This window comes from Anopheles coluzzii, chromosome 2 (assembly GCF_943734685.1).
Source record: "Anopheles coluzzii chromosome 2, AcolN3, whole genome shotgun sequence".
Lineage (NCBI taxonomy): Eukaryota > Metazoa > Arthropoda > Insecta > Diptera > Culicidae > Anopheles > Anopheles coluzzii.
Genome location: NC_064670.1, coordinates 73963445 through 73980026, shown reverse-complemented (window position 1 = coordinate 73980026; position 16582 = coordinate 73963445). Strand labels below are relative to the sequence as shown.

At 44.7% G+C, this 16582-nt stretch overlaps 2 protein-coding genes across 2 annotated transcripts in view; one reads left to right on the top strand and one right to left on the bottom strand.

Annotated features, from left to right (window-relative positions):
- Nucleotides 1-16582, top strand: part of LOC120961211 (uncharacterized) — a 272641-nt gene that overhangs the window by 240671 nt on the left and 15388 nt on the right. The gene's annotated exons all lie outside the window — the stretch shown is intronic.
- Nucleotides 8982-14666, bottom strand: LOC120960452 (uncharacterized). Its single transcript, XM_049611068.1, has one exon. The coding sequence runs from the start codon at nt 14664-14666 to the stop codon at nt 8982-8984; it is 5685 nt and encodes a 1894-aa protein (XP_049467025.1).

The window sequence follows — 16582 nt, the reverse complement described above, 5'->3', positions numbered from 1 at the left end:
TATTTTCCCTTATATTGTCGGAGGGAATGTCCCAGAATCCTCTTTTATTGTAAGACGCAAACGTCGTTCGGAAGACTTTTACCGGCGAAATCAGAGCCGGTGCACCGTACACACTCCGAGCAGAATCGGCTGCTGCGCGCTGTCAAGCACCTCAAAGTGCGGCGACTCATTGATCAGCACCTGAGCGAAATAGCGCCTCAGAAGACGCTGACGATGTTTCCGAGTATGCCGCAGGTATCCGACTTTATGCAGATAGGACCAGACCTGCTACAATGCGCCTTATCTGTTGCCGAAATATTTTCCCTGATGGACGCGGAGCACTCTTATGCTATCGGTGTGCTGGACAACATATTAGTATACGTGAACCGTTTGAACAACGAATAATAAATTACGATGTAATTATCGCAGCAGTGGATAGTTACGGTTTAACAGAACATTCCAGCCGAGAGAAGACCCATGGACATAACTTTGTTTTTGATGGACCTGGTAGCACCGGGAAGCCGTTTCTGTTCCAAACTATTATTGCGTACACGGGATGCCAATCAAAAATTGTAATCGCAGTGGCTCCAAATGGAATTGCTGCTCTGCTACTGACCGGGGGACGTACGCTTCACTCTTCATTCAAGCTATCGCTATACCTGGACGCTAACAGTTCCTGTAACATCCATGTATAGTCAGCACAGGCTGAATTGATGCAAAAGGCATCACTGATCTTATGGAACGAGACATTCATGAGCAGCTGCTATGCTCTAGAACAGGGGTCTATAAACTAATAATAGGCTCTCGAGGGCCGCATGCGGCCCATGGGCCTTAGTTTGGAGACCAATGCTCTAGAGGCTCGCGCCCTCGATCACGCCCTGCAGGACGTTATGGGAAATCGCCGAACGTTCGGTGATAAGGTGGTGCTGGTATGTGGCGACTTTCGACATATATTGCCAATCGTTTCGCTTGGTACCAACGTTCAGGTCCTGCAGCAGTGCATCCGGCGGAGCATGCTGGGAGGCAAATTTAGGGCATTTTGTTTGCGGGAAAACATGCGTGTGCCGACAGCCCAGACTGTTCAAGATGCTGAAGAGCGGATAGAGTTCGTAGAATACGACATTCCCGGGATTCGATAAGGCGTATGCCAAGATACCACGGGACTTGATGTTACCTGGAACATATGACCCGAAAGATCAAATTTATCGCAAACAGTGTGTATTTTGATAAAAAAAATTATTCCAACCGGTACACCACTCACAATTCAATTTGTAGTATATTAAATAAAGAAAATTATCAAATCCTATACACTGCAAAGTTTGTTACAAATAATATTAGCACACAAAAAATTCTTTTACAAAGGATTCAAAAACAAAATGATTATTTGAAGTGCAATTCTTATATCGTTGATAAGACGTATATGTCGCAATAAACGTTGCGTAGCCCTGTAACCGGGCCATTTTAACTAGTTAAAACCAAATTTAAATTATGAACTTTTTTTTTAAATAAGAGTCGACCAGTTGAATATGAGCTCAATTAGTACTTACAATACCTCGTTCACTTCCTTTCCTCCTGTCCTTTTGAGAGGAAACCCATGTGTAGACTTTTTAATGGAGCTTAAGACACCTCTCACCTTATTATTGATATCAATATTCTTCTATTGGGCATAAGGTGCTACATTTTCGAAGGCTAGCGATCGTTCTCCTCGACCGCTGCTGCTATCTCGGACGCATTCATCCATCTGCGCGACTCATCGACTGACGATCCGTTCGAGTTAGACACGAATACAAGGTCGTCGACGTGTTCCTCCTTATTGGTTTCAGACCATCCTGTGTTACCAACAAGCCGTTGCAGCAAGGATCCGTTGCCGTTCCCGTTAACCCGATTAGGAATGGCTTCGCACCAAGCTACACTTTTTGGTGATGGGTCTTTGTGAGAAGCCGTTGCTTCCGCTCAATGTACGACAACGACAATCATTGTGTTGATGCTATAAAACTTTTTCCTGTTCATATATCTGAATGGACGGTTGCATGTTTTTTTTAATCTTTATATGTGTGGACGGCACGCACATAACAACATCCGTTATCTCACTTTTTTCCAAAAAATATCGCTTTGATGCAATTTTGTCTTCAGTCATTTCTAACTTGATCCAACTACTTAGAAACGATTCAAGTGGACGTAAGCACCCTCGAAGAATTTTTGAAAATGTGGTTTAAGCCATGGCTATCAAAAAATCCTTTCCAACACCGTGTTGATACCTGCCTTCGGCAAAAAATATCAAACCTGCTGCCATTTTCTGCGTTGCTGTGCTACCATATTTTTTTTTTTAATTACGCATTTTCCGATAAAACAAGCCAACAAGACAACAAGTAAATTTGTGCAATGCTGTATCAGTTTCTTCTTTGCTTCTATTACTCCATAAAATATGCAAACATTCGCCGAACAAGCTTTCTGTTTCTCAAACTTGCTGCCGTAATAAACAAACAAAAAATGATAGATAGCACAAACCGAGCAAAGACATTTGGAAAACAAGCTGGGGCAATCAAGCACGTAAACACAAGGGGTATAAACGTAATAGTTATACTGTCAGATTAGCGTGGGCGCCTATCGAATGTTTTCAATCGAAAAATTGTGTTGAGGCCGTCTATCTTACTTTTTCCAAAAACGCCATATTTTTGGTATGCGAACTGTATTTGGAATTCATCAAGTAGTAACAAAATTGGCCTTGATTCTGTTGGTCGCGTATGCTCCAGAACGTGTTCAAAATATTGTTCAAAATAAAAGGGCTTCATCCACCCAGTAGTATTGCTACAACACAAAATGAAGCTTATTTCGCTCTGCTAACTCAAAGGCAAGGCTACGCATATCGCATGGACCATTTCCATAGCATCGTTTTTCAAGTTCCAAAAGATGGTTAGCTATTTCCGCTTCTTGATGTGCATTGAAAACAGGCTTATACCGTCCTAGACATAGGTGATTTTTTAGACTTGCGATAGGAGTTGTTGCGTTTATCGCTAAGTATTTCGCGAGCGTTTTCCATGGAACGCCACATTCCTTAGCAGCTTGTTAGACCGAAGTACTTTTTTTGATCACGGACCGCATTGCCACTTCCATACTGGTCACTGACCAGTTTTTTCGCAAAGAAATCCGCTTAAAATTGCGTACCATCTTGATTCACTGACGACGCAACTACAATGTTTACGTTTTGACAGTTGTCTCGCGTGTAGCAGTGGTATGGCAGTTTTGTCCCAAACAGTGGTGTTTCTTTGTCCCGAAATTTGTTTTTCTTATAAAATCAAATTTAAGGGTGGAAAAAGCATGTATTTTTGGTTAACTCCATAAAACATCAAGTTTTTTCTCAGTTTTGCTCTGTACTACATACTTTTGTGATTTCTTTTTTTACGTGTTTTGAGAGCTTATTTTGTTTGGATGAAATATTATAAGATTATGCTCAATCTGGCTGTTCAGCACAAAAGAGACAATAAATATGAGAGTAATGAACTTTTACACACGAAATCCGGTCCAACATATAAAGTTGCACAATCGAATGTATCTCTGTCCTTATTTTTTAATTTAATTTTATTCATTGGTTTCCAAAAAAAGGTAGGTGGCACACTTGCCCCCTATGTCACACTTGCCCCAAATTCCATTATGTGTACCAACCACCAATTCAGAGATACAACTACAACCCAACCATATACCAGAATCAGCTGATGATCCTTCGCACACACGCGAGCGGCCCGCACAAATAGCGCCTCTTCGCTCCCGACCGAAATATTTGTAATTCCGTTGTTTATGTTTTATAATTGTATTAATTTATATTTTATTTTGTATTGTAGATAATAAACCATATCATTACAAATATTTACATGGAGATGGTTTAAACATTTCAAAATACTATATGTTATGTATTTAATTCTCATTTATTAGGCAGTGTTGCGAAATGAAAACCAACGCGGTGTAAATTCTTTGCTTTTATTTTTCTACGTTTGCCAAAAAATTAGTCTTCGATCCCGCTTTTGGTTTTGAGAGACCTTCTCCGTGTCCTGTTGCCCTTTTTATCCTTTGCTTGCCGAACCGAACGCGATCGGTTGAAACCCGAACCGATCTTACATCTTTCAAAACGCGCGTTTACGACAGGTCGTTGGGTATCTTGCGAAAAGGTTCCAACAGGCAGAAAAATTCACATGAGGTTTGTTTAAGGAGTTGATGCAAAAAATAACAACCCGCACAACAAAATCGAAGAGTTTTGTAGCTCGGATTTTCGATCGCTTTCCACCAAAAGCGATCGAAAAAGGCGAGCAGAAATCCCGCTGCGCAAAGCGATCGAAAACTTCTCAAACTCAAACTGCAAACATATTTCACAGCGCATGGCTGTGAAATATTTCGCATTCAAAATTGTTGCAAATTTATAAATGAAATATTTTGAAATTTTCAGCGCTTAAATTTTTGAATTGATATATTTCTTCGATCGGAATACAAGCGTTTACCCTGACATTTCTGCTCGCTTTTTCGATCGCTTTTGGCGGAAAGCGATCGAAAATCCGAGCTACAAAACTGCTCGATTTTGTCGTGCGGGATGTCAGGGAAAACGCTTGGATTCCGATCGAAGAAATATTACAATCCTAAAATTTCAGCGTTGAAAATTTCGAAATATTTCATTTATAAATTTGCAACAATTTTGAATGCGAAATATTTCACAGCCATAGGCTGTGAAATATGTTTGCAGTTTGAGTTTGAGAAGTTTTCGATCGCTTTGCGCAGCAGAAACGAATTCGATAAGGTGCAAAGAAGGAATGACATTTAACAACAAACGAAAGGTAGGGTCAACCTGTTAGGCGTTATGACACAACTGTCAAATACCAGGGTTCATATATAACACTGTATTACAACAAATGCACAGCAACGTGAACATGTATGGTCGAAAAACATTATGAACTGAGAGATTATGCTAGAGTTAGTAACAGTATTGGAATTGAGAATGTAGTGTTGTTAAATGATCGAGTGGAAGTACCAGATAAAACGAGGGAGAAAATGGTCAATTTATTTCATGGTAACAATTTTATTTCATGTTGTTGCTCATCGAGCGTCAAAGCCAAGATCTATTAAGGAGAACAGGTCGATGCAAAGCCCGTTGCTAGGTTGCCATTTTCAGCTCGCTTTTGACAGTTTCATGAAAAAGTGTTTACAAAAAAACGGCTAATAGTTAACGTGGAAAAGTGGACGAATTTACTATTAGGAAGATTATATTGGTTAAATTTCTTGCAGTCAATCACTGCTGGAGAATAAAGGAGAAGTAATTGCAGTCTACTCTGAATACAGTTAACCTCATTGCTTGCCATTCAGTGGCCACGAATCACTACCGTTTGCAACGGTCATGCTGGAAGAACGATAAGTTTAACAGGCATAAAACAGCACTTTACATGTTCCAACTGGGTAACAGTCCTATTTACTTTCATTTAAACACTGAGAGTAAAATGAAACATCGAATCGGCACACACAGCTCATGGCTGTGAAATATTTCGCATTCAAAATTGTTGCAAAGTTATAAATGACATATTTCGAAATTTTCAACGCTGAAATTTTAGGATTGAAATATTTCTTCGATCGAAATCCAAGCGTTTCCCCTGACATTTCTGCTCGCTTTCTCGATCGCTTTTGGCGGAAAGCGATCGAAAATCCGAGCTACAGAACTGCTCGATTTTGTCATGCGGGCACCCGCACGACTAAATCGAGCAGTTTTGTAGCTCGGGTTTTTGATCGTTTTCCGCCAAAAGCGATCGAAAAATTTCAGCGCTGAAAATTTTGAAATATTTCAATTATAAATTTGCAACAATTTTGAATGCGAAATATTTCACAGCCATGCGCTGTGAAATATGTTTGCAGTTTGAGTTTGATAAGTTTTCGATCGCTTTGCGCAGCGGGCATATAACCCATAAATTAAAATTTACGTCATCATTACAGGGTTTTCGAGGATTATATAGACATGTTCAGCGAGTTGTAGATTCGTTCAGGCATATAATAGACTCTTTAGGCGAGATATAGAATTGTTCGGAAGTAGGCGTTGACATGTTCGGTTATACTGTAGAGCTGTCACTTTCGTACCCCTTGGACCGCAACTTGCATCATTCTCATCAGGAGGTAAACAAACGGTTTTCGAAAAAATAAACTTTTTTCAACTAATTTATGTATTAAACAGCTTGGAAAATGATTATTAGCTAATTTTAGGACTTTTAAGAATGAAAAATTGAACCCTCAAGTACTCGAATTGGTATCGCGTACGCATTTAACTTACCGGTCGATACAATTATATCAACCAATATAAAAACCGATCGAGTAGTTTCGCCATTTGTCAAATTGGCTTTCCCAGTCAGACAGCCCCCGCTGCGCAAATTCGAGCAGTTTCCTGCGCAGGAAATGTGCCAAAGCCTGCGCTGGCCAGCGCAGATATTGACTGGTCTCCCGCGAGGAACTTCAGCGATTCCTGCGCAGGCCTGCGCAGGATTAGCGCCATCTGTTGGCGACATGGACGAACTATTTTTGGCGGCGGAGCAACAAAAAAAACGGTCAAAAAATCAAAAATGTTGACGCCCATTTTTCTCGTCCACTTCTCCTCCCTCCCTCACCCTGCCTTGCCTTACTTGCGCTTCTTCCCGTGCCTTCCGCCGCCAGCTGATTGGGTGTTGTGGTGTATTCGTTGATTCGTATTTGTGCATTGCGGTTGTGTATTGTTATTGGTGGGTGTTAGCATATATTAATTTGTGTGTGGCCTTCAGACGCTGTGGGAGAAGCTGGATTGGGATTTAAAGTGCTATCGGTGTATTGATGGTTTATTTTATTTCGTGCCGCTGCTGATGAGACCATTCCATGCCCCTGCCAATTGAGTGTGAAGAAGCCTATTTGTAGAAAATTATACCGGGTGTGAAATTGGAGGAAAACTTGTGATGTTTTGGGAATAAGAAAAATAACGTGTAGGCGGTTGAACTTTCACTTTGCTAATGTGTATTCACTTGTCCGTTTGAGTTCATTTGTACATGCTATAATTCATTACATAGTTCATTTCATCCTCATCTATTTCCCTGTTTATATTGTAGCCTTCAAGTGTTGTTTGTTTCTAATCCCGTTACCATAATCCCATAATTCATGCCATAATATAATTCAAATAAATATATACATTGAAATTCAAACATTCCGGCCACCAAAAGAGAATTCTTTTTAAAATTTCAAAAATGCCATAAATTCAAATAAAGAAGTGAGCGAGTAAAGTATAAACCTAGCTGACCTATAACACTTGACATCTCGCTAATGTCAACAAGGTTTGTTTACTATATTTCACGTGGTGAAGCTGCGCGACATTCTAACCTTTGCTGTTCAATGGGATTAGGTAGCAATGCGATCCTATTTACTGCTCTGACGATTTCCTTTCCTGTGCCTGTTCGTAGTGTAACTACTCTAACTACACCGTCTTTACCCGGATGTAAAGCTGTTATTCGCCCTTTCGGCCAAACGGTAGGTGGAACGTTATCTTCCTTTACTATAACTAGCTGATTTATTTCTAGCTTGACTGGCGCATTGTTTGCGTGCCTTGCTCTGGCTTGCAGCTGCTGCAAATATTCTGGGTACCACCGGGACCAAATTACTGGTAAATGCTTTTGCACTACTTGGTACTCTTTTAACCAATTGGAAGAAAGCTTACTTAAATCAACCTCCGGTACTGCCTGCATACTACAACCTATCAGAAAATGAGCCGGGGTTAATGTTTCCAAATCAGTTGGTTCGTCGGATAACGGTACCAACGGGCGAGAATTAAGACATTGCTCAACTTGAGCTAAAAGGGTAAGCATATGCTCCTGTGTAATGCTACTAACTCCTATTGTTTTTAGAAGGTGCTTTTTGGCCGATTTTACTGCCGCTTCCCAAAGACCTCCGAAATGAGGTGCACGCGGAGGGAAAATTTCCACACCATCTCATTTTCGGCGCACCAATCAAAAATCCCTCTCCTATCAACCTCATCGATTTTTAGCATCTTGTAGATACGATGCAGTTCATGTGCTGCCCCCTTGAATGTTGTTGCATTGTCTGAATGCAATTCAGCAACCTTCCCTCTCCGCGCGACAAAACGACGTAATGCAGCCAAAAATGCAGTCGATGTGAGATCACTCACCAGTTCGATATGAACTGCCCTGGTCGCGAAGCAGACGAATATTGCGATATACGCCTTGGTGGGACTGCGATTGCGGATGGTGGACTTCAACAAGAACGGACCGCAATAATCCACCCCACTCACCGCAAACGGTCTCGTTGGTGTTACCCGTGACTCAGGCAAATCCGCTACCGCCTGTTTCACCAACGTCGGCTTGTTTCTAAAGCAAGTGTGGCACTGGTGATACACACGCTTTACCATATTTCGGCCTCCAATTAACCAAAACTTCTGCCGCAGTATGGTTAACATTGCTTGTGGTCCGGCGTGCATTTCCTGCTGATGGACCCTTTCTGCCAATAGCACTGACAGACGATGTGATGCTGCAAGGACTGTCGGATGCTTCGTTGCCTCTGGGATGTTGGCATTACCTAGCCGGCCACCGACACGTAACACACCCTGTGCGTCGATGTATGGGGACAACCACTTCAGCTTCGATCTCGTACTAACCTGTTTCCCTCGTTGTAGATCGACCAGCTCTTCCGCGAACGACTCCTGTTGTGCTAGCTGGCACAAACGCAGCTCGGCTTGCTGTAGCTCCTCTGCTGTAAGCGGTGGAACGGAGTGCAGCAACGTCTTGATGTCCGCTTTTACCTTAACGCGCTTGCACGATGATGCCTTGGTTGCCTTAAGCGTTGTGATGAACCGCAAGCAGAAAGCCACAACTCTCCTTAACTTGCCATACCTTGAGTATTTGGCGAACAGTATGTTGCTAAAATCACACATCGTAGATGTAGTGACAATGTGTGAGACTGCCAGTCGCTCTTCGATGTCATCCTCGCCTTCCTTCATCGCCGGTTGATCATGGGGCCACTTGTCCGTAGGACAACCAACTCGGTCCATGCCACCAACGTGTACACTGCAGCAATTCTTCCGGACTCAGCCCGCGCGAGATGTCATCCGCCGGGTTATCAACTCCAGGAACATGACGCCAGCTGGAGATACGCGTTTCTTCCTGTATTTGTGCCACCCTGTTGGCCACAAATGGTTTCCAGCGACGCGGTGATGAGTTCAGCCAGTGCATTACTGTCATCGAATCTGTCCAACAGATAGCCGTAGCTGACACCTTGAGTGCAGAAACCACCTTCTGAATCAGGTGTACTGCTAGCCGTTCTGCACACAACTCCAACCGGGCGATTGAGTTCGTGTTTGCTAACGCTACCACCTTGGACTTGGCAGCTAGTAATCTGACCTGGATGCCTCTTGCGGATACTGCTCGTACATAGCAGCATGCTCCATATGCTCCTTGTGAAGCATCAGCGAATACGTGTAGCTGCAGGTCTTCTGTGCCGGATTGTGAAACAAACCGAGGCACTCGTAATTCGCGTAGCGAGTACAATGTATTGTGCAGCTTTCTCCATTCCTCTTGCAGGTCCATTGGTAGTGCGCGATCCCAATCAAGCGTTTTGCCGTCTTGCTTCAACTCCCATAATCGCTGCAGAAACATTTTGGCAAGTATTACCGTTGGCCCTAGTAGGCCCAGGGGATCGAAGATTCTGGCCGTGTAAGACAAGACCAAACTTCGTGTAAGCTCTTGAGCTGGTCGTGGAAGGTCGACTCTGAACCGTAGCATGTCGTTAGACGGTTCCCAAACCAAGCCCAATGTTGAAATCGCTTGATCTTCCTGCCAGTCTAGAACTGGTTTGATCGCTAGATCGTCGCTCGGAACTCCTTCAAGCGCTTCGGAGACGTTAGATGCCCACTTCTTCAAAAGGAAACCTGCCGATTCAAGCATTTGCGAAATTTGCGTTTGCATTCCAACGGCCTCTACTACATCTTCTGCTCCAGTCAACAAATCATCCACATAAAAGTCATGTAGCACTGGGTCGACTGCCAAAGGGTATTGTTGTTTGTGGTCGTGCGCAATTTGTTGTAGCGTTCGAGTAGCTAGAAATGGTGCTGTTGCGGTACCGTAGGTCACCGTTTGCAACTCATACGTGGAAATGGGATCGGAGGGACATTCACGGTAACGTATGCGCAATAGATTTCGATCGTTTTCACAATGACGAATCTGCCGGTACATTTTCTCTACGTCTGCCACTATTGCGACAGCGTGTTTTCGAAAGCGTAGGATGATTGTAAGCAGATCATCCTGCACTGTTGGACCAATCAGCAGAGTATCGTTTAGCGAGTAGCCAGATGTTGTTTTGCAGGATGCATCAAAAACAACACGCACCTTGGTTGTTGTACTGGTCTCTTTGACTACCGCGTGATGAGGAATGTAGCAATGTGGTTTGTTGTCATCAACGGGTTCCGTGAGTTTGATCATGTGTCCCAACGACTCATACTCTCTCATAAATTTAATATATTCCCTTTCCATTTCAGGATTGGCCTTCAGTCGACGTTCTACACCCAGTAAACGATGATCTGCTATCTCTTTTGACAAACCCAGCGTTCTTTCAGGTTTGGGGCTTCGCGGCAAAGACACAACGTAGCGACCTTGTGCATTACGGCTCGTGGTAGCTACGTAATGTTTTTCGCACATGTCCTCCTCAATTGACAAGGCAGGACCTTCCATAATACTCTCAGCCTCCCAAAACCGCTGGAGCAAGCGTTCGATGGCACCTTCGTTGGCGGCCGTGTGACACAATCGTAGATTGGGGCCAGCAAGTTGGGAAGTATTCCCCGAGACCGCCCATCCAAACGCAGTTTCTATCAGCCATGGCCTTCCGTTACCCAATGACTGTTTTCTTCCAGTATGTATCTCCCAGAACGTGTTTCCACCAATTACAACATCGACCTTTCCCGGAACGTGGAAAGACGAGTCTGCCAACTGTACGTTTGGGATGTTCCATTTCGCAATGTTTAAGGGAATGGTTGGAATTTCAGCTGACGGAGTCTTGAGCACTAGAAATTCCATTGACGAATGGAGGTCTTCTCCTAGCGATCGAACGGTCGCTGTGATGGAACCCTTCACGTGCTGTTTGATTTGCCCTATTCCCGATACAGCAATGCTTACTTTGGACAGCGGTGTCAACAGTCGATGGGCCATAGATTCGGAGATAAAGTTGCACATCGATCCGGAATCTAACAGTGCTCGTGCTGTATGTTTATTGCCATGATCATCTACCAGTTGTAGTTGGACTGTTTCCAGCAGAACCACTTCATCATCCGACTGCGCAACCATTGTGACAATTGGCGTTACGTGCAGCAAGGAGTGATGGCGTGCGTTGCACGTAGTGCATTTAAACGCGGAACGACAATCCCTCACATGATGACTGCGATTGAGGCAGTTCCAACACAGTCGCTCACGGGTGGCTACTTCACGGCGTTGCTGTACGTCCTTTCGCAAGAATGCAGGACAATTGCGCAGATTGTGAAGCTCTGCACAACCCAAAACACACTGTTGAGCTGAAACATTCGGCGAAGTTCTCCTTGCAGTTGCAGCATTGCCCACAATTCTCGGCCTATGGTCGGAGACCCTTCTGTTGCCGGCCACCATTCTCAAACTGCCGTCACCGTTATTGGAAAACTCGCGCGATGATTTTAATATTCGTACACGATCTTGCAAAAAGTCTACTAATTCCTTGTACTTATCTTTTTTATGTTGCGCTGAGTGGTTCTCCGTTACCGTTGGCCCTAGTAGGCCCAGGGGATCGAAGATTCTGGCCGTGTAAGACAAGACCAAACTTCGTGTAAGCTCTTGAGCTGGTCGTGGAAGGTCGACTCTGAACCGTAGCATGTCGTTAGACGGTTCCCAAACCAAGCCCAATGTTGAAATCGCTTGATCTTCCTGCCAGTCTAGAACTGGTTTGATCGCTAGATCGTCGCTCGGAACTCCTTCAAGCGCTTCGGAGACGTTAGATGCCCACTTCTTCAAAAGGAAACCTGCCGATTCAAGCATTTGCGAAATTTGCGTTCGCATTCCAACGGCCTCTACTACATCTTCTGCTCCAGTCAACAAATCATCCACATAAAAGTCATGTAGCACTGGGTCGACTGCCAAAGGGTATTGTTGTTTGTGGTCGTGCGCAATTTGTTGTAGCGTTCGAGTAGCTAGAAATGGTGCTGTTGCGGTACCGTAGGTCACCGTTTGCAACTCATACGTGGAAATGGGATCGGAGGGACATTCACGGTAACGTATGCGCAATAGATTTCGATCGTTTTCACAATGACGAATCTGCCGGTACATTTTCTCTACGTCTGCCACTATTGCGACAGCGTGTTTTCGAAAGCGTAGGATGATTGTAAGCAGATCATCCTGCACTGTTGGACCAATCAGCAGAGTATCGTTTAGCGAGTAGCCAGATGTTGTTTTGCAGGATGCATCAAAAACAACACGCACCTTGGTTGTTGTACTGGTCTCTTTGACTACCGCGTGATGAGGAATGTAGCAATGTGGTTTGTTGTCATCAACGGGTTCCGTGAGTTTGATCATGTGTCCCAACGACTCATACTCTCTCATAAATTTAATATATTCCCTTTCCATTTCAGGATTGGCCTTCAGTCGACGTTCTACACCCAGTAAACGATGATCTGCTATCTCTTTTGACAAACCCAGCGTTCTTTCAGGTTTGGGGCTTCGCGGCAAAGACACAACGTAGCGACCTTGTGCATTACGGCTCGTGGTAGCTACGTAATGTTTTTCGCACATGTCCTCCTCAATTGACAAGGCAGGACCTTCCATAATACTCTCAGCCTCCCAAAACCGCTGGAGCAAGCGTTCGATGGCACCTTCGTTGGCAGCCGTGTGACACAATCGTAGATTGGGGCCAGCAAGTTGGGAAGTATTCCCCGAGACCGCCCATCCAAACGCAGTTTCTATCAGCCATGGCCTTCCGTTACCCAATGACTGTTTTCTTCCAGTATGTATCTCCCAGAACGTGTTTCCACCAATTACAACATCGACCTTTCCCGGAACGTGGAAAGACGAGTCTGCCAACTGTACGTTTGGGATGTTCCATTTCGCAATGTTTAAGGGAATGGTTGGAATTTCAGCTGACGGAGTCTTGAGCACTAGAAATTCCATTGACGAATGGAGGTCTTCTCCTAGCGATCGAACGGTCGCTGTGATGGAACCCTTCACGTGCTGTTTGATTTGCCCTATTCCCGATACAGCAATGCTTACTTTGGACAGCGGTGTCAACAGTCGATGGGCCATAGATTCGGAGATAAAGTTGCACATCGATCCGGAATCTAACAGTGCTCGTGCTGTATGTTTATTGCCATGATCATCTACCAGTTGTAGTTGGACTGTTTCCAGCAGAACCACTTCATCATCCGACTGCGCAACCATTGTGACAATTGGCGTTACGTGCAGCAAGGAGTGATGGCGTGCGTTGCACGTAGTGCATTTAAACGCGGAACGACAATCCCTCACATGATGACTGCGATTGAGGCAGTTCCAACACAGTCGCTCACGGGTGGCTACTTCACGGCGTTGCTGTACGTCCTTTCGCAAGAATGCAGGACAATTGCGCAGATTGTGAAGCTCTGCACAACCCAAAACACACTGTTGAGCTGAAACATTCGGCGAAGTTCTCCTTGCAGTTGCAGCATTGCCCACAATTCTCGGCCTATGGTCGGAGACCCTTCTGTTGCCGGCCACCATTCTCAAACTGCCGTCACCGTTATTGGAAAACTCGCGCGATGATTTTAATATTCGTACACGATCTTGCAAAAAGTCTACTAATTCCTTGTACTTATCTTTTTTATGTTGCGCTGAGTGGTTCTCCCATGCCAGAATGGTCGACGAATCCAGCTTCATCAGAAGCAGGTTGGCGAGCGGCGTGTCCCAGGTGTCCACCGGTTCGTCGAGCTTCTTCAGCCCGTTCACATGCCGCGTGAATTCATCGACGAGCAGCGCCAAATCGTCCACGTTGTCACAGCTCACTACCGGCAGGTGATGAATTTTCCGATAGTACTCCCGGATCAGCGTACGTGGATTATCGTACCGCTTCAGCAAGGCAGCCCACGTCACCTCGTAATTGTCTGCTGTCAATGTGGTGTGCTCGAAAAGCAAACCAACCTCGCCCTTCAAGGAGGACAGCAGATACTGCAGCTTCATTATATTCGGTATCTCACTGGCACTGTCGATCATCGCCACAAATCGGTCGCGGAACGTTAACCACTTGGTGGAATCGCCATCGAACGTAGGCAATTCGATTTTTGGAAGACGCAAATTTACTGCACCTGATCGTCCCGAACTATTGAGTGTCGAGCTCGCTAATAGCATCGACTCATTCGACATATTTTGCGCGGCCGTAGGAGGTGGTTGCTTTTGTAGAAGAAAGCCCTTAACGCGACGATACCGTGTATCCATATCACACCGCTCAGTTACACTCGCATCTGTGGCCTCCTCATCGAGTTCCATCACTTTCGCATTTGCATGTAGGAAGTCCTCATAATACCTTTCTAGTTGTTCCAAACACACTGGTATTTCACTGGCATTTTCCTCGACGTAGCCGATCGTAAACTGTTCTATACTTTTCACCAATTCGACCGCTTGATGCCTTTTCAGTTGCACCGATTTCAACTTCTTCTCCATTTTTATTTTAAAAATTGGCGCGAAAGTTCACTGACTTTGCACAGCTTGCACGAAAGTTGTACGCAACGACGATCACGATTGGCGCGAGCTTGATGCGCTAATGGTTGCTACCAAGGATGGCGGTTTTCGCAATGGTTCCAACGGTCGGCGTCACCTTTCTCACGAACTAGAATACGCACGCACGAAATGTTTTTATCAACACGGAAAAAAACGAAACAAGAATCACAGCACACTAAAGTCAGATTTGCCCGTGATAGCGGGGCAACCCACGTTGTGATTTGCGCAACACAACGGATAGCAAACGAATAAGTCCACACTTTGGTTCACACCAACGGTCACGGAGTGCCGTTTTCCCAAAATTAAGGCCACGTAGTGTCCGTACACAAATTTTCACTGCACGTAGTGCTTCCTTTCACGATCCGGTTCGAAGGACCAAATGTAGAAAATTACACCGGGTGTGAAATATGGAGGAAAACTTGTGATGTTTTGGGAATAAGAAAAATAACGTGTAGGCGGTTGAACTTTCACTTTGCTAATGTGTATTCACTTGTCCGTTTGAGTTCATTTGTACATGCTATAATTCATTACATAGTTCATTTCATCCTCATCTATTTCCCTGTTTATATTGTAGCCTTCAAGTGTTGTCTGTTTCTAATCCCGTTACCATAATCCCATAATTCATGACATAATATAATTCAAATAAATATATACATTGAAATTCAAACACTATTTAAAACAAGCGTAGGAGAATGTCTAACACTAATCTATTTTTTTTTAATTTCAACATGTTTGATGTTTCAGCGACCGTCTAAGCATTATGTAGCACAGTGTAAAGTGCCAAGAATTTTTTTAAATGTGCCGAAATCTGTCTCACGTTTTTGGGTCGTCACACACACGCACACACACAGCACGGGGAAATTGACCGTCCTCTCTATCATGCCGCGATCCCCCTCCCCGCCCGGCCCATTGGATGAAGATGCACTGCAAGATAGCTGAATCAGCCGTTCTACCGATAAGGTAGCCGTACTCGCTCGTGCGTGTGCGCGCGTTCTTAGGTGCGTTATCGCGTGCGCGCGTTCATAGGTGCGTAATCGCGTGCGCGCTTTCGTGGATGCGTGCTCGCGTGCGCGCGTACGTGCATGTGTGTGTGCGCGCGTACGTGAATGTGTTCATGTGTGTGTATGTGTATGTATGTGTGTGTGTGTGTGTGTATGCGTGCGTGCGTGCGTGCGTGCGTGCGCGCGTACGTGCATATGTGTGTGTGTGTGTGTGTGTGTGTGTGTGTGTGTGTGTGTGTGTGTGTGTGTGTGTGTGTGTGTGTGTGTGTGTGTGTGTGTGTGTGTGTGTGTGTGTGTGTGTGTGTGCGTGTGTGTGAGAGAGAGAGTCTGCGCGCGCGTGTTTGTGCGTGCGTGTGTGTGCGTGCGTTTGGAAACCCCAAAACTATTTGATTCTGATGCGTACATTTTCATCCGCTGCGGCTACAAAGTCCATCCATTTTCGATCTCGCTACCTGAGAGACAACACAACCATTACATTGGCACCACCATCTATGCGCCCGGCTCTGCTGTTGGGGGTATTAAAAAGACACACGATCTAAGCAAACGTGCGTGTGATATATTGCACATTTATTTCTAATGCAGCAAGCGGACGCAAGTGGAAACAACATTTTGAATTGAATCCATACAAAACAGGATTCTGCATTTGATTATTATGGTGCGCGTTTGGTGCTGCACATGTCCGTCCAGAATCTGGTGGCTTGTTGGCTTGGAGTCGGTATCATGACGCCGATTGACCGGCATTGCCTTGGAATGGTTTCGGATCGGTAGGTTCATGTTTTGGTCGAGTGCATTCCGTGCATTTGTCGCGCCACAGCGGTAGACCCGGCAGCACCAAAGTCAAAACAAAAACCTTCCCCG